This window comes from Rhinoraja longicauda, chromosome 2 (genome assembly GCF_053455715.1).
Source record: "Rhinoraja longicauda isolate Sanriku21f chromosome 2, sRhiLon1.1, whole genome shotgun sequence".
Classification (NCBI taxonomy): Eukaryota; Metazoa; Chordata; class Chondrichthyes; order Rajiformes; family Arhynchobatidae; genus Rhinoraja; species Rhinoraja longicauda.
This window is the reverse complement of record NC_135954.1, coordinates 91,582,735-91,601,522: the sequence shown is the minus strand read 5'-3', so window position 1 is coordinate 91,601,522 and position 18,788 is coordinate 91,582,735. Positions and strand designations below refer to the sequence as shown.

The 18,788-nt window shown below is 49.1% G+C and overlaps 1 protein-coding gene across 3 annotated transcripts; it reads left to right on the top strand.

Annotated features, from left to right (window-relative positions):
- Window positions 1-3,352: 3,352 nt before the first annotated feature.
- klhl40b (kelch-like family member 40b) lies at window positions 3,353-18,319 on the top strand. 3 transcript variants are annotated; one of them, XM_078429217.1, is made up of 7 exons: window positions 3,353-4,141; window positions 4,271-4,579; window positions 7,583-7,743; window positions 11,787-11,894; window positions 14,680-14,865; window positions 15,699-15,851; window positions 18,208-18,319. In XM_078429217.1, the coding sequence occupies exons 1-7, from the start codon at window positions 3,353-3,355 to the stop codon at window positions 18,317-18,319; spliced, it is 1,818 nt and encodes a 605-aa protein (XP_078285343.1). The 3 variants fall into 3 exon arrangements, with proteins under 3 accessions (XP_078285343.1, XP_078285334.1, XP_078285342.1); XM_078429208.1 differs by having other exon boundaries at window positions 3,353-4,170; window positions 4,252-4,579; XM_078429216.1 differs by having other exon boundaries at window positions 3,353-4,201; window positions 4,304-4,579.
- The last annotated feature ends 469 nt before the right edge of the window (window positions 18,320-18,788 follow it).

The window sequence follows — 18,788 nt, the reverse complement described above, 5'->3', positions numbered from 1 at the left end:
GCACATGCTTGTTAAGGAGTTAGTGGAAGCTGTGGCATAACATCCTTAGGTGAGGCAGCAGCCTCTGGGGAAGTGAAAAATGGACAAACAGGGAAACAGGCCCAACAAATCCACACTGACCATCGATCACCCGTTTACACTAGTTCTCTGATATCCTATTTTCTCATCCACCCCCTACACACTAGGGACAATTTTACAAAGACAAATCAACCTACGGACCTGCACGTCTTTGGGATGCGTGAAGAAACCAGAGCACCCCGGAGGAAACCTCACGTGGTCATGGAGAGGGAGAACGTACAAACTCCACACAGTCAGCACTCGAGGTCCCGATCGAACCCGGGTCTCTGGCACCGTGAGGCAGTGGCTCTTCCTGCTGTGCTACTGTGCAAGGCTGGGTATCTTGGTCAGCATGGACGAGTTAGGCAGAGGGGTCTGTTTCTGTGCCATAGGGCTATATGACTAGACTACAACTAGGGTTGCCAACTGTCCCGTATTAGCCGGGACATTCCGAATTTTGGGCTAAATTGGTTTGTCCCGTATTAGGCCCGGGGAGCGCTGTGGGCCCAGACACTGTAGGAAAAAAAAACTGCAGATGCTGGTCAAAATCGAAGGTAGACACAAAAATGCTGGTGTAACTCAGCGGAACGGGCAGCATCTCGGGAGAGAAGGACTGGGCGACGTTTTGGGTTGAGACTCTTTTTCAGACTGAAGATTTCTTGGGATTAAAATACATTTCTGAATTGTGCACAAGCCAACCTTACCCTTCCCTCCCCTTCCCACCCACCCTCTCCCAGCCCCACGACAGTCCCGACTAAGATTAAACAACGCACGGCTCAGTTTGGGCATGGCGATCTGCGGGCGTGTCTCAATCCCCAGCGCTGTGCGGGCCGCCCGCTCCGTCCCACCGGCCGCTCCGCACTCCGTCCCGGCTCAGTGACGCTTCCAGTCCGGGCTCCGGCTTCTCCGGCGGCCACTCCGCCTCTTGCTCCTCGGGTGCCCCCTGACGATGCCCCAGTCCACGCTGATGGGCTGCCCGGTCAGCGTCGACCCGTTCAAACCCTCCATGGCCGCCTGCATCTCCGTGTAGGCGAGGCCTCGTACTCCACCAGAGCGTAGCCCTTGAGGTAGCCGGTGCGCCGGTCCAGGTTCTTGATCTCACCGTGCTCGGCAAACTTGTCGTGGATGTCCATCCTCCTCGGTGTCTTCCTCATGGGCCCCGGTCACAAACAGGATCCACCAGGCGTCGAGGGCCTGGCTTGTTGCCGTCTTGCTCCATGGAGTTGTGGTCTTCTCGCAGCCTGGATCAAGCGCCTTCCTCGGAGCTAAATCCTCGCCCCTTCCTCTTCTTCGCCTTCTCCTTCAGTTTGTGGATACTTTCGTCGCCCACATCGTCCATGGCGAAGTCCTCGCCACCTGCCTCATGGAGGTCCAGCAGAAGATGGGTGACGTTTTGGGTCGAGACCCTTCTTCAGACTGAGGAAGGGTCTCGTCCCGAAGTGTCACCCAATACTTCTCTCCTGAGATGCTGCCTGACACGCTGAGTTACTCCAACATTTTGTGTCTACCTCCAAACAGTGTAGGCCCGGAGGCCCAGGCACCTGCTTCCCGGCCCGGGCGGCCGCCATTGGTGGGAGCGGGAGCACGTGGGCGCTGGCCGGGTGAGGTCACGTGGGGCGCGGGGCGGTGACGTCACCTTGTCCCGTATTTGGGAGTGAGGAAGTTGGCAACCTTAACTACAACAGAGGCAAAATAAATCAATACATAACAAGAGTTAGGTAAAAATGTGAAGGTTTTGGTATCTATCAATGCCCAGTCTACAGAAAGCATGGCTGGAATTATTCCTGGCCTTGTAGTGGCTGGGAGTCAGGGAAGATCTGTTATAGATGTGTGACAGGGAGCCCTCGTAAGTTACATGCGGTCAGATGCTAAAAATACAGGCTAATTATACACTCACTGATGGCATGGAGTTAACAGTCATTGGTGCTGGTAATCGTCATTTATAAAATGTACTTTGCCAGGCCGTTAGTCAGAGGAGACTAGAACTGCATCCAACCCCAAATAACAAATGGCTAATTTTCTAGAACATTCTAACAAGTGGGTGGACCAGCAGCCGTAGAGCCACTGCCTAACACCGCCAGAAACCTGGGTTCGATCCCGACCTCGGGTGCTGTCTTTACAGAGTTTGGACGTTCCCCCTTTGACCGCGTGGGTTTTCTCCAGGTGCTCCGGTTTCCTCCCACACTCCAAAGACGTGCAGGTTTGTAGGTTAATTGGCTTCTGTAAATTGTCCCGAGTGTGTCGGATAGTGTTTGTGTGCGGGGTGATCGCCAGTCGGTGCGGACTCAGTGGACCGAAGGGCCTGTTTGCACATTGTATCTCTAAAGTCTAAAGTAAAGTCAGTACCAGCTAAAGCAGATTCTTGCAGTCTGAAGAAGTGTCCCGACCCAAAACATCACCTGTCCATCTACTGTAAAGTTGATGCCTGACAGTTTAGTTTACTTTAGAGATACAGCGTGGCAACAGGACCTTCGGCTCACCGAGTCGGCGCCGACCAGCGATCACCTGCACACAAATTCACAACAGTTTTGCATCCTACACCCTAGAGGCCCCCAACAACTCTTGCCAGCTTCTACAGATGTGTTGTAGAAAGCATTTTATTGGGATGCATCTCAGCACGGTTTTAGAAACAGCTTGATCCAAGATTGCAAAATATTGCAGGGTTGTGGACATAGCCCAGACCATCACATAAACCAACCTCCCCTCCATTGACTCCATCTACACTTCACGTTGCCCCCTCCAAAGTCACCAGCATCATCAAGGACGAGTCTCACCCCAGCCACTCCCTCGCTTCCCATCTCTGATGGGAGAGGGGAGATTGGTCCTTGTTTGTGCTGGTGGCCTTGCCGAGGCAGCGTGAGGTGCAGATGGAGTCAATGGAAGTTTACTTCCACTGAGATGAGAGAGCTGTTCTTTAAAATTCTGGATTTCATTTAATGACTCAATTCAGAAAAGTCCTGATTAAAGATAATCTGAGGGTCTCCAATGAGGTGGATGGGAGGTCAGGGCCGCTCTGTGGTCTGTGTGTGTTTTTGGTCAATGAGTCATGGCTGTGCCTGGCAGGGGTTGTTGCAGTTGTTGGCCTGGGCTGATTGACGGGTCCCTCTGCAGGGATGGGGTGGGGGGTGGGGATGGGGGGGGAGAGTGATCAGCCTTCCTGTGGCTGCATGCCTGAGCTTTGTGCAGGCTGCCTCTCCTATATATAGAGCCGGGCAGGAATGTGCGCTGTCGGACAGTTGCTATCTGAGCTGAGACAGGGAAGAAGAGCCCCGGCCAATTCTGCAGAGCACCGGCCATGGCGACCCGTGTCGACCCGGCTGAGGAGCCTCGCATCTACCAGCAGACACTCCTCCAGGACGGACTGCGAGACCTGCTGGACAGCGGCAAGTTGGTGGACTGCGTGCTGAAGATCAAGGACAAGGAGTTCCCCTGCCACCGGCTGGTGCTGGCCGCTTGCAGCCCCTACTTCCGAGGCATGTTCCTCTCCGACTCGGAGGAGAGCAATAAGCGGGAGATCACCCTTGAGGAGCTGGAGCCCGACACGGTGGAGGTCGTCCTGCGCTACATCTACACCTCGGAGGTGCGGCTGGACGACGGCAACGTGCAGGCCATATTCACAGCTGCCAACATGCTCCAGATCCCTTCCATCTTCACCCTCTGCATCTCCTACCTGCAGAAGAGGTTGGGCTTGGGCAACTGCCTGGCCATCTTCCGCCTCGGCCTGATGCTGGACTGTGCGAGGTTGGCCGTGGCCTCCAGGGACTTCGCCTGCGAGCACTTCAGCCTGGTGAGCAAGGACGAGGACTTCCTCAAGCTCAGCCCCCAGGAGCTGGTCGCCATCATCTCCAGCGACGGTCTCAACGTGGAGAAGGAGGAGGCCGTCTTCCAGGCAGTGGTGAGCTGGGCGGAGAGGGAGGAAGGTCATCTCCTGGCCCTTCCCCTGGTCTTCGACTGTGTCCGCTTCCTCCTCATGCCCAAGGACTACCTGACCACGAACGTGGAGGGACACCAGCTGGTCAAGTCCAACCCGGAGCTTGTGGCGAAGATCCAGATGGTCAAGGATGCCCTGGAGGGCAAAGGGCAGGTTGGCAAGGCCAAGGGAGAGAAGGAAGGGTCGAGAAAGAAAGGAGATGGGGAGCCGGCTGTCAGCGAGGCCAAGGGTGAGGGAGAGGTGGAGGAGAAGGAAGGGTCGAGAAAGAAAGGAGATGGGGAGCCGGCAGTCAGCGAAGCCAAGGGCGAGGGAGAGGTGGAGGAAAAGGAGGAAGAGGAAGAAGCCTCAGGCATCTTGAACAGGAACCTACGCTTCGGCATGTTCATGAAGGACCTGATCTTCATGATCAACGAGGAGGCCACCGTGGCCTACGACCCTCTCACCAACGAGTGCTACTTTGCCTCTGTCTCCAGCAAGATCCCCAAGAACCACGCCAGCCTGGTGACCAGAGAGAACCAGATCTTTGTCATCGGTGGCCTCTACTACAACGAGGAGAACAAAGAGAGCCCCCTGCACTCCTACTTCGTGCAGGTGAGCCAGCACTGCCACCCCACAGGGGCTGGGAGGTGGATGGGTGAGGGGGGGCTTGGCCCAGTGACATCTGTCCCACTCCCCCATTCACAGGTCCAGCTGGGAGACGAGGGCCTGAGGGGTGAAGGAGTGAGGGGGGAAAGAGAGTGAGGAGGATTGAGGGTGAGGGGAGATTATGTTTTATAGTTTAGTTTGGAGATACAGCGCGGAAGCAGGCCCTTCGGCCCACAGAGTCGGCACCGACCAGCAACCCCCACACACTAACACTATCCTACACTATGATGTGAGCGAGTGAGCTGGAGAGGACATGAGGGTAGAGGGTGTTGGGAGAAGCGGTGTATGGGAGTGAGTGAGTGAAGGGTACAGGAAGAGAGGAGAGAGGGAGGGATAAGGGAGAGAGAGGGGGAGGGAGAGTGAGGGAAAGAAAGAGAGAGAGAGGAGTTCTGGAGTCATTGTCACACAGCAGGGAAACAGGCCCTTTGGCCCAACTGGTCCACGCTCACCTAATGCCCACCTACCTTGTCCCACCTGTCCACGTTTGGTCCTTATCGCTCTTAACCTTTCCTGTCCATGTATCTGTCCAATTGTTTTTTTAATGTTGTTATAGTACCTGCCTCAACTACCTCCTCCGGCAGCTCGTTCCATACACCCACCACCCTCTATGTGAAAAGGTTGCCCCTCAGATTCCTATCAAATCTTTCCACTCTCACCTTAAACCGGATGTCCTCTGGTTCTCGATTTCCCTACTCTGGGTAAAAGAGTGCCATTTACCCTATCTATTTCCCTTATAGCCCTCTCAGATTACCCCTCAGTCTCCTGCGCCTCAAGGAATAAAATCTCAGCCTGCTTGAGGTCTCACTATAGCTCAGGCCCTCGAGTGAGGGAGGGGAGAGGGAGTGAGGGGGGAAAGGATCAGTTGTGAGTGGAGAGGGAATGATTTGAGAGAGGAGAGGGAGTGAGGAGGAGGGGGGGGGGGCGAGACAGAAAGAGTAGAGGTTGTGAGGGGTGTGGGAGGGAGAGAGGAGGGCCTGTGAGGAAAGAGTGGGGAGAGATAGATGATGAAGGGGAGCAATGCCGGGAAGGGGAGGAAGTGCTGTAAGGATGAACGAGAGGGGGGGGGGGGGGGTGGGATGGGTGGAAGCTGTTCAGAGTGAGAGGGGGGGGGCTGTGAGAGTGTGGTGGGGGATGGTCAGTCTCGGGGGAAGTGGTGGTGTGTTGGGGTACAGAGGCGGTGGGGGGACTGAGGGAGGGTTGGTGATGAGGAAGCTGGTAAGAGTATTGGGGGATGGGGGGAGCTATGAGTAAGGGACTGCCCAGGATATGGAGGTATCTGGGGTAAGAGGCCACACAGGGTGCAGGGATGGGGAAGAGGCAAGTGAGGGCATCTGAGGTCTGGGAGGAAGGGGTCTGTTGGGTTGGGGTCAAACAAGAGCAGCACAGTGGCGCAGCTAGTAGAGCTACAGCCTCACAGCTCCAGAGACCCGGGTTCAATCCTGACCTTGGGTGCTATACGTGTGTTTGCACACACGATTCGGAGTTTGCCATTCGGGTGTTTGCACGTTCTCCCTGTGACCGCGTGGGTTTCCTCCAGACGCTCCGGTTTCCTCCCACATCCCAAAGACGAGCAGGTTTGTAGGTTAATTGGCCTCTGTAAATCGCCCTTAGTGTGTAGGATGCAAAACTAGGATAACATAGAACTAGTGTATGGGTGACCGTTGTTCGGTGCGGACTTGTTGGGCCGAAGGAGCAGTTTCCACACTGTGTGTCTAAACTAAACGCATAAACTGAGAAAGCAGTTCTGGCATCAGGATCTGCGGTCAACATTCTAAATTCCGACCTGTGAAGAATTGAGAACACAGACACAGGACCCTGCAGATGCTGGAATCTAGCCCAGAACACAAAAACAACCTAAAACCTCACCTATCTATCTCCTCCACAGATGCTACCCAACTGGCTGAGTTACTCCAACACTAACTAAACTAAACTACCCTTTTGGGGAAAAAAAAATACCTGACCCACACATCTCCTTTAAGCTTTGCCTCTCTCACCCGAAAGCGATGTCCTCTAGTCTTTGACATTCTACGCTTGGCAAAAGGTTCTTACTGTCCACTATCTATGCCACTTATCATTTTTTATACTTCGATCAGGTCTCGTTTCATTCACAGACACTCCAGAGAAAGTCTGTCCAAGTCTGAAGGGACCCGACCTATCATTATCCTTGTTCTCCAGAGATACTGCCTGACCCACTGAGTTACTTCAGCACTTTGTGTTCCATGCAAGATTCGAGCAACGGCAGTTCCTTCTGTCTGTATGTCCAATCTCTCCTTGTAGCTAATACCCTCTAATCAAGACAGCGTCCTGACAAACCATTTCTGCACCCCTCCACAACCTCTCAGTAATGGAGTGACCAGAACTATACACAATACTCCAATTGCAGCATGGCTAATGTTTTATAAAACTGCAACATGATTCCCCTCTGTGGAATTAAGATTTTAAAGTTTGGGGTTAGGTTTATTATGGTCATGTGCAATGAAATACAGTGAGAAGCTTTATTTTGCATGCAGTCCCAACAGATCCGATACACCATGTATCTTTAGAATATAGTTCTCAGCATTGTAGCGCATCAGTTTAGTTTAGAGTCACAGCGTGGAAATAGGCCCTTCAGCCCACCGAGACAGCGCGGTCCAGTGATCCCCGTACACTAGTACTGTTCTACACACTTGGGACAATTTACAATCTTTACCAAAGCTAATTGACCTACAAAGCTGTACATCTTTGGAGTGTCGGAGGAAACTGGAGCACCCGGAGAAAACCCACGCGGTCACAGGGAGAACGTACAAACGCTGTGCAGACAGCACCCATAGTCAGGATCAAACCCGGGTCTCTGGCGCTGGGAGGCAGCAACTCTACCGCTGTGCCACCATGCCACCCATGGTGCTCCAGTGTGCAGGGGGCCAGGAGCATGTGACTGACCTCTAACCCTGTGTCTTGACCTCCGAGCAGTTTGATCACCTGGACTCTGATTGGCTGGGGATGCCGTCCTTGCCATCTCCGCGCTGCCTTTTTGGCCTGGGGGAAGCGGAAAACGCCATCTATGTCCTCGGAGGGAAGGAGGTGGGAGAAGGCGAGAGGTCCCTGGACACCGTGATGTGCTACGATCGACAGTAGGTGTTTAGTTTAGTTCAGAGATACCGCGCGGAAACAAGCCCTTCGGTCCACTGAGTCTGCGCCGACCAGTGATCCCTGTGCACTAGCACTATTCCACACACTGGGGGCAATTTACAATTTTACCAAAGCCCATTAACATACACACCCGTATGTCTTTTGAGTGTCGTGACCCGGAGAAAAACCAAGCAGTCACAGGGAGAACGTACAAACTCCATACAGACAGAAACATAGTCACTCTGGATTGAACTGGGGTCTCTGTAAGGCAGCAACTCTACTACTGCGCTACCGTGCTGCCCCTTGTGTTGTGGACAGCCCTTGGTTTTGATCAGTTTTGAGAAAGAACATAGAACAAAGTCTTTAGCCAGAGGGTGGTGAACCTGTGGAATTCATTGCCACAGACGGCTGTGGAGGCCAAGTCATTGGGTATTTTTAAAGCGGAGATTGACAGATTCTTGATGAGTAATGGTGTCAGAGGTTATGGGGGAGAAGGCAGGTGAATGAGGTTGAGAGGGAAAGATAGATCAACAATGATTGAATGGCGGAGTAGACTTGATGGGCCAAATGGCCTTATACTGCTCATATAACGTATGAACATAGAGCATAGAGCAGTACAGCACAGGAACAGGTCCTTTGGCCCACAATGTCCATGCTGAACATGATGCCAAGACCAACTAGAGTCGTGGAGTCGTACAAGTGTGGAAACAGACCCTTCAGCCCAACTTGTCCCCGCTGACCAACATGCCCCATCTATGCTCGTCCCACCTGCCTGCGTTAGACATACACATTGACATAAAACTGTACAGCACCAGAACGAACCCTTAGGTCCACAATGGTTGTGCCCAACATGATGCCAAGACCATCTCCTATTTGCCTGTAAATGATCCATATCCCTCCATTTTCAGCATATTCATATGCTTATCCAAAATACTCTTGAAGCCACTATCTTTTCTACCTACATCACCACCCATGGCAGTGCTTTCCAGGCACCCACCACCCTCTGTGTAAAAAAGTTTCCCTGCACATCTCCTTTAAATTTTGCCCCTCTCATCTTAAACCTATACTCTACTATTTGATTTTTCCATCGTGGGAAAATAATTCTTTCAACCCTCTCTATACCTCTCGTAATTTTATATACTTCTATCTGGTCTCCCCGCAACCTCTGGTGTTCCAGAGAAACTAATCCAAGTTTGCCCAACCTCTCCTTGCAGCTAATACTCACTAATCCAGGCACAACATGGAATCAGGCTCTTTGGTCCACCGAGTCCATGCTGACCGCCGATCACCTGTTCACACTATTTCTACGTTATCCCACTTTCGCATCCACTTCCTACACACAAGGAGCAATTTACACACTAGGGCCAATTAAGCTACAAACCTTCACGTCTTTGGGATGTAGGAGGAAACCGGAGTACCCGGAGGAAACCCACAGGATCTCAGGGAGAACGTGCAAACTCTACACATGGATAACACCCACGGTCTGGATCAAACCGGTGTGGTGAGGCAGCAGCTCCACCAGCTGCACCATTGTAATGCCCTTGGGATAGGCAATGCAGAGCATCTCATCAGACCGAGCATACAAAGCCAAACCATCGCACATAGTCCAGCTAAAGGAACAGGCACATCTCCACACTGCGTCAACGTGGGATGGATGTGTGCTGCAGTGCACAACACACATTTGTCAATGAGACAGTCATAGACTCATAGAGTCACACAGCATGGCCCTTCAGCCCAACTCATCCATGCCGACCAAGTGCAAGTCCAAGCTAGTTCCATTTGCCAGCATTTGACCTAAATCACTCCAAATCTTTCTTATCCATGTACCCGTTCAAATATCTTTTAAATGTTGTACCTGCCTCACCTACCTCCTCCCCATATATCTACCACACTCTGTGTGGAAAAGTTACCCCTCAGGTTCCCATTAGGTCTTTTCCCCTTTCACCTTAAACCTGGTTCTTGATTCCCTGGGTAAAAGACTCTGTGCATTCACTCTATCTATTCACCTCATGACTTTTTACACCTCTATAAGATCATCCCTTAGTCTCCTGCCCTCCAAGGAATAAAGTCCTATACAATAAATGTTACTTTATTGTCATGTGTACCGAAGCACAGTGAAATTCTTCTTTTGCTTATAGTCCAGTGACAATCCTACTATACATTAGGCACAATCATAGTGTAAAATAGTGGACCACACTGAGTCCGCACACAAGAGTCGCCATGTTTTTGGCGCCATCTTCAATCAGCACTTCTCCCTCTAGCTTAGGTCCTCGAGTCCTGGCAACATCCTTGTAAATCTCTGCACTCTTTCCACTTGGCTGAGTTCTTCGTTTAGTTTTGTTTATTATTGTTATGTGTACCAAGGTACAGTGAATAGTTTTTTTGTTGCCTGCTATCCAGTCAGTGAAAAAATATACATGATTACAATCGAGTCATCCACAGCGTACACATACAGGATAAAGGGAACAACATTTCGTATAAGATAAAGTCCAGCAAAGTTCGATTAAAAATAGTTTGAGGGTTTCCAATGAGGGAGATGGTAGGGCAGGACTGCTCTCTAGTTGGAGATAGGATGGTTCAGTTGCCTGGGAAGAAACTGTCCCTGAATCTGGAGGTGTGTTTTCACACTTCTGTACCTCTTGCCTGATGGGAGAGGGGAGAAGAGGGAGTGTCTGGGGTGAGACTGGCCCTTGTTTATGCTGGTGGCTTTGTCGAGGCAGCGTGAAGTGTAGAATGAGTCTTCCACTGAGATGAGAGAGCTATTGTTTAAAATTTTAGATTTTATTTAATGACTCAAATTTAAATTCCAAGGTGAAAGTCAAGGCTTGGTGCTAGCCCAGTAATTCAGTAGTGACTATTTGGTTGTGAAACACAGGGACTGCCCGGCCTGAAAACAGATACTGTTATGGATTGTTATTGTGAACATATTATTCTGCGCTCCCAATCTCTGGTTCAGTCTGTTGGCTGAGGAGGGAGCTGCAGCTACTTTTAATCTGAATAAACCCCTGCCAAACAGATCTCTGCGTCTTCCACGTGAGTCAGAGCTGCACAGCATAGCAACAGGCCCTTCGGCCCACTCTGTCTCTGCTGTCCATCATGCCTATCTATACCAGCCTGAAGAAGGGCCCCGATCCAAATCAGCTGTCCGTGTTCTGCAGAGATGCTGCCTGACCTGCTGAATTACTCCATCACCCTGTGTCTTTTTTTGAAAACCAGTATCTGCAGAAGGGTCTCGACCTGAAATGTCACCTATCCATGTTCTCCAGAGATGCTGCCCGACCCGCTAAGTTACTCCAGCAATTTGTGCTTATTTTTGTAAATCAGCACCTACAGTGCCTTGTTTCTACACCAATCCCACTTGCCTATATTAATTCTGCATGTATCTATTCATTCAGGTAGTCATGCTGATACCTCTTACCTGTTGTTGCTGTTTCTGTTTCCACCACCTCCTCTGGCAGCTCATACCAGATACCTTTGGTGTGAAAGAAAGGTCCCCTTTAAATCTCTTCGAGACCCTTCTTCAGACTTCTCTAGATGCTGGATCAAACCCGGGTCTCTGGCGTTGTGAGGCACCAATATTTGCTGCGCCAATGTGCCGCCATAAAGTTTTTCCACTATATCTTGATCATATGACAATAATCAACCAATATTTATACTTCTGTAAACATGGACAGAATATGAGACTTTACTATGGCAATGTCAACATTTTCTAAGACATTTAGTTTAGCTTAGTTTAGAGATACAGCACGGAAACAGGTCCTTCTGCCCACCGAGTCCGTGCCAACCAGCAATCCTTGTACACAAGGACTATCCTACACACCAGGTCTAATTTACAATTTTACCAAAGCCAATTAACCTACAAACCTGTTTGGAGCGTGGGAGGAAACCGAAGCACTCGGGGAGAACCCGGCACAGGCAGCACCCATAGTCAGGATTGAACCCGGGTCTCTGGCGCTGTAAGGCAGCAACTCTACCGCTGCGCCATCATGCACAAGTTGTGAAACTTTCCCAATACATGCTGATGAAAATCTCTTTTACTTTGCAGCACGTTTAAATGGGGGGAATCGGATCCACTTCCATATGACGTCTATGGTCACTGTGTGGTGTCGTACAACGGGCAGGTCTATGTCATAGGAGGGAAAAGAAAGGACAAGTAAGTGCCTCTCTTCACCGCGATGTTGACATGTTCCTTTCACCTCTGAGTATAGACGTTGGAGTATTACGTTACAGTTGTACGTTGGTGAGGCAAAAGTTAGATAGCAGCACGTAACACCATAGTTCAGGAACAACTTCTTCCCAGCTGTTATCAGGCTACCGAATGGTCTTCTTATGAACTGTGGTGTAGTCCCGATCTTCCAATCTAACTTTTTGCGGATCTTAGACTTTTTAAAATCTGCACTTTCTTTGTACATAACACTGTGATGCTGTAACACTATATTCTGCACTTCGTTATGCTTGTGTATGGCTTGCTTGTACTCATGTACAATGTGACAAAAATAACTATGTACTGGGTACATGTGACAAAAATAAACCAATACAGGTCCACAACCGATTTTCCGGCAACTGGTGGTTTTGTGCCTCCTTTAATCCGGACAAAATTACGAGAGTGCACCTGAAATCCCACACCCTCGCCCAGGCGAATTGTGGTGAGGCGGCCGATCTTGACCTCAATGGGACATTGGGTCGAATTTGCCCCCTGCGGCTGGGGCTCTGGAACTCCGGCCCGGAGCCGGAAGATGCGTTCACATAGCCAACCTCCGAGGCCGACTTTGTGGAGCAATATCTCTGCCCTCTGGTGGCCTAAGTAGACTGTTACAGTACCGCTGGACAATTTCCAGAGGCTGTGATCTCTGTTGATCCAGCAAAACGGACCACCCAGAAAGGCACTGGAACCAAGGATGCTGGAAAATTGTTGGTGGACCTGTATTGTGTTCAGCTTTAGTCACCCTGCTATCGGTAGGATGTTGTCAAGTTGGAAAGAGTGCAGAGAAGATTTACAAGGATGTTACTTGAGGGCCTGACCTCTCGGGAGAGGTGGGGCAGTCTAGGACTTTATTCCTTGGAGCACAGAAGGATAAGGAGTGATCTGGTAAAGGTGCGTCATGATCACAAGATCATGAGGGGAATTGATAGGGTGAATGCGTAGTCTTTTATTCAAGAACCAGAGGACATAGGTTTAAGGTGAGAGGGCAAAGATTTAATAAGAATCCAAACGGCAACTTCTTCACACAGAGGGTAGTGGGTATATGGAACGAGCTGCCAGAACAGGCAGTTGAGGCAGATACTCAAAGCGAAGCAAAGAATTTCACTGTGCCTTGTCACATGTGACAATAAAGTATTTCATTCCATGACTACAAGAAGATTTAAAAGACATTTGGACAGGGACATGAATCGGATACTACCAGCAATGGCTGCCTTGCCAACAGTCTGCCTGTCCCTTCCTTCTTTGTGTTTTAGCAGTATGTGTTAAATGTACGTTTTTAGTGTTCTCAAGCTTGTTTTATGTGGATGGTGGGGGTTGGGGGAAACTTTTTCTAATCTCTTACCTCGACGGAGATGCGATTTTTTTTCCGTATCGTATCGCTGTCAGCACTGCAGCCTAACATTGAGGAGTTGGCGGCCTTTGCTGGAAATTGACCTTTGAGAGCTCCACTGCGGGGAGCCCATGGGACTTTAACATCGCGGAGCCCGCGATCTCTTTGCCAGGGATCGACCTCGGAGCTCCAACCATGGGTGTTTGCGGACAACATCATGGAGCTCGCGGTCTCTGGTCAGAGACCGACATCGGGAACTCCAAGCCACAGGAGGTTCGACCGCCCCGGCGCGCGATCTTTTACTGCCCCCAAGTGGGGGCTTCGACCGCCGGTGGCGGCAGCTTCGATCGCCCCGACACGGGAGAATAAAGAGGAAGATGTTTGGACTTTATTGCCTTCCATCACAGTGAGGAATGTGGGGAATCCGCTGTGGTGGATGTTTATGTTAACTTTTCTGTAGTTGTGTGTCTTGTTTTTTCAGGATGTCTGTATGGTAATTTACATATCACTGTATCTTAATTGGTACACTTGACAATAAAAGACCTTTGAAACCTTTGAAAGGTTTAGAAGGATATGGGGCAAATGCAGGCACGTGGGATGTTGAGATAGGGCTTCTTGGTCAGCATGGGCAAGTTGAACCGAAGGGCATGTTTGCGTGATTTATTATTCTTTGTCTATAACCCGACCCAACTCTGGAGACAATTGGGGTGCTCCATTCTCAGCATTAATTAAACTAGGCACAGAACTACTCAATTATAGCAGCTACAGTACATAGAACATATGGGTCAGTGGAGCACCAAACCAGGCCCTTTTGGCCCACACTCACTGTGCAAAACATGATGCCAGGTCCAACTCTTATCTGCCTGCACATATCCCTCCAAATCCATGCGCCTATCCAAAAGTCTCTTACATGCCGCTGCCAGCAGCAGCAGCAGCGTCTCCTCTTTTTTCTTCTCTTCTTCCTTCTCGTCCTCCTCTTTTCTTTCTCTCTCTTTTTCTTTCTCTCTCTTTCCATTAAGATCCAAAAATCTATTGAGCTCTGCTTTGAAAATACTGAGTGATGGCCTCTTGGGTAGAGATCTAATAAAATCTACCATTAGCGAGGATGAGACTTTGTTCTGACTTTTAGTTTAGCCTGGCAACGTAGAATCAAAGGGCTGCAGATGCTGGTTTATACCAAAAACAGACACAAAGTGTTGGTGTAACTCAGTGGGTCAGGCAGCACCTCTGGAGATAAAGGATGGGTGAAGTTTCGGGTCGAGACGTTTTGAAGAAAGTCTGAAGGGTCCTGACCCAAAACGTACCCATCCTTTTTCTCCAGAGATGCTGCCTGACCCGCTGAGTTACAACAACACTATGTGTCTAAGCCAGGCATTTTACTGACACTGTGCCTGTTCATTTCAGGAAGTGCTTGAATAAAATGTGCGTCTACAACCCCGAGCGGTTTGAGTGGAAGGAGCTGGCTCCCATGAAGACAGGCCGCTCCTTGTTCGGGGCGACGGTCTACAAAGATAAGATCTGGGTGGCCGCGGGGGTGACGGATGGTGGGCTAACCGGCAGCATTGAGGTGTTTGACCCGGCTGCAAACAAGTGAGTGATGCCCTGCACTAGGGGCCAGACCAAGAACACATCGCAGTAGACTTCTACCTCCAGGCCCAACCCGAGCAAGACGGAAATGTAGAAACATTCACTCCATTGATTACTGCAGGTGTCAGGGGTTGTGGGGAGAAGGCAAGAGAACGGGGTTAAGAGGGAAAGATAGATCAGCCATGAGACACCATGGACAGGTGAAATATCAGACTTCAGAAGGATCTTTATCCATGTTTTCCACAGATGCTACCTGACCCGCTGAGTTAGACCAGCACTTTGTGTCTTTTTTTGGGACGACACTTAATTCAGTTTCAGAATTGGTTAGACATACGCAGTTGATGGCTTTTGGCCTGTGCTTGTTGTTCAGAAGGATGAGGGATGATCTCATTGAAACCAACAGGATAATGAGTGGACATGAAAAGGATGTTACCACTAGTATCAGAGTCAGGACCAGATGGCACAGCCTCACAATAAAAGGACATACCTTTAGAATGGAGATGAAGAGGAATTTCTTTAGCTGGGGGGTGGCAAATCTGTGGATTTCATTGCCACAGACGGAGGTGAAGGCTGAGTCATTGGGTATTTTTAAACATGGAGATTGATAGGATCTTGATTAGTGAGGGCATCAAAGGTTATGGGGAGAAGGCAGGAGAATGGGTTGATAGGGAGACAGAACAGCCTGATTGAATGGTGCAGTAGACTTGATGGGACGAATGGCCTAATTCTGCTCCTAGGTCTTATACAGCATGGAAACACGCCGTTCGGCTTACTGGGTCCATGCCGACCGTCGATCACTTCTTCCAGACTGACTGAGCCCCTGATCTTCTCTCCAGGTGGGAAGAAAGCTCCCCGTTTCCGCAGGAGCGGAGCTCTCTCAGCCTGGTCTCATTGTCGGACACCCTCTACGCCATCGGTGGGTTTATCATGTTGGAATCAGAGCCCGGATCCGGAGATTTCGTTCCAACCGAGATCAATGACGTCTGGAGGTAAGTTGCCGGAACATTCCAAGTGCAGTCACCCACGGAGAGGGCCACCAGAGTTGTCAACTCTTCTCCCACACACGACCAGCATCGATGTTTCGAGCAACTGGGCCAAATGGGACTTGCTCAGCTAAACCTATCGGTCAGCGTGGACAAGTTGGGACGAGGGGCAGTTTCTGTGGTGGACGTCTCTATTGTTATTATACTTCCTACCTAATTCTCCTGTAAATCATCTAGCATGGCTAATTAAACTACCGACCTGTGATGATAAACAAAACTGAATGTAAGACTCAGCCTGGACACAGTGCAACATTAAAATATTGTAGTCATGGATTTATAAAGCATGGAAACAGGCTCTTTAGCCCAACTTGTCTAAGCTGACTGAAGACGTACAGGTTTGTAGGTCAATTGACGTCTGTTAACTGTAAATTGTCCCTCGTGTGTGTAGGATAGTGCTAGTGTACGGGGTGATCACTGGTCGGCACAGACCAAAGGGCCTGTTTCCATGCTGTATCTTTACAGTATAAAGACCAAGATGTCTATCTGAGCTATCCCCATTTGACTGCATTTGGTGCATATTCCTCTAAACCGTTTCTACCTGTCCAAATGTCTTTTAAACATCACAATCGTACCCCTCTCCCCTTCATTTGGCAGGTTATTCCACATATTTACCACACTTTGTGTTAAAAATGTGTCTCTCAGTTCCCCTTTAAATCTTTCTCGTCACCTTAAACCTATACCCTCTTGGTTTAGACTCCACTATCTTTGGAAAAAGACTGTAACCATTATAGATACAAAGTGCTGGAGTAACTCAGTGGGTCAGGCAACATCTCTGGAGAAAAAGGTTGGGTGATGTTTCGGGACTGAACGTCTTCCGACTCAAGGGTCTATATATCTCTACAAGGTCACCTCTCAACCTCCTATATTCCAGGGAAAACAGTCCCAGCCTCTCCAGATAACTCAAACCCTCCAGTTTCAGTAACATCCCCGTGAATCTTTTCTGAACCCTTTTAAGCTTAATGACTTTGTTCCTATAGCTGTGCGACCAAACTACACACCATACTCCAACTGTGCTCTCATCTGTGCCTTGCAGTTACAACAAGGTCTCCTAACTCCTCTGTTCAATGCTCTGACTGATGAAGGCAAGCATGCAAATGCCTGCCTGAAGCAGTCTGAAGGGTCCCAAACCAAAATGTCATCTATCCTTTATCTCTTGAGATACAGCCTGACCCATTAAGTTACTCCAGCACTTTGTGCCCATCTATGCCAAATTCGTACCTCACCATAGCAACACAAGGGACTACCGATGGTAAAATCGTGAGGAAAAAAAAAGTGTTGGAGGAACTGAACAGGTAAGGCAGCATCCTGTGGAGGGAATTGACGGATAACATTTCTGGTCGGGACTCTTCTTCAGAACCTGGCTAATAGTGTCGCTACTTTCAGGAAACTATGCACCTGTACCCCAAGATCTGTCTCATCTATGTCACTCTTCCGAGCCCTACTATTTACTGTGCAAGTCTTCCCAGTTCATCCAGATCCTATTGTAATCTTGGTTAACTTTCTTCACAGTCCACCATTTTTGGTGTATTATGCAAACACCTAAGCGAGCATCATTGTCCTTCAAATCATTAATCCAGATGACAAACACTGTTGGCTCAGCACCAATCACTATGGAACACCACTTATCTACAGACCTCCAATCTGAATAGCACCCCTACCACCTTCTCATTCCTTTTCCTAAGCCAATTTTGTATCCAATTGGCTAGATCTCCTTGGATTCCATGTGATCTAATCTTCCAGACTAGCCTACCATGTGCAATATTGTCAAAGGCCTTGCTGAAGTCCTTGTGTTAGTCAGATAGTCATACAGCATGGAAACAGATCCTCCGACCCAACTTGCTTATGCTGACCAAGATGCCACAGCTAAGCTAGTCTCATCTCTGTGCGTTTGACTCATATCCGTCTCCATGGCCGTGTTTATATATACACACACATAAAACAAACAATAGTAGTGCAAAAAGACAAAACTAATCCCCCCCAAGTCTATGTAGTTCAGAGTTTATTTGCAAGTTGTAGTGTTTAATAGCCTGATGGTTGTTAGGAAGAGGCTACCACTGATCCTGGACTTTACAAGTTTTCAGGCTCCTGTACTTTCTTCCCGATGGCAGGGGTGAAATGAGAGCGTGGCCAGGGTGGTGTGGACCTCTATAATGTAGGCTGGCCTTTTGAGGCAGCGACTCCTGTAGATCCCTTCAATGGTAGGGAGGTCAGTACCCAGATTGTTCCAACAAGATCCCTCGGGTGCGATAGACCACAATGGCATCTTCCTCTGATGTTAGTCACTGTTTCGTTTTGATTCCAGGTACAACGATGACAAGAAGGAATGGTTTGGAATTCTCCGGGAGATTCCGTACGCTGCAGCAGCAACGTTCCTTCCAGTTCGACTAAATATTTTACGAATGAACAAGCTATAGATATTGGCATCAAGTGAACTGCACAGGGTATGAGGTGTAATACTAGGAACCAAACACTGGAAGAGGGGGATTTATGTATACTTTATAAAACACACGTTGTGCTTCTGGATCCCTTTTGCATTTAGAAATAGTTTAGGAGTGCAGATATATTAGGAATTGATTTATGTAATTACGTTTCGAAACATTTCAGTTCTGACAATTTGAGTGATTCATACCAAAGTTTTCACAATGATGTTGAGTAAATTTTGTATAAGATGAATGAAACTATTAATATTGTGGGCGCAATGAGAATGCTTTTGTCACAGAAAAAGTACACTGAAAATAAGAATTAAAGATTTAATACCAAAAAAAAATCGTATTTATATAGCACATTTAATTTTCAAAATAGCAAGTGCAGGTGATCCAACCCACTGAAAAGTACACGAGGAACTGCAGATGCTGGTTTACAAAACAAGGCACAAACTGCTGG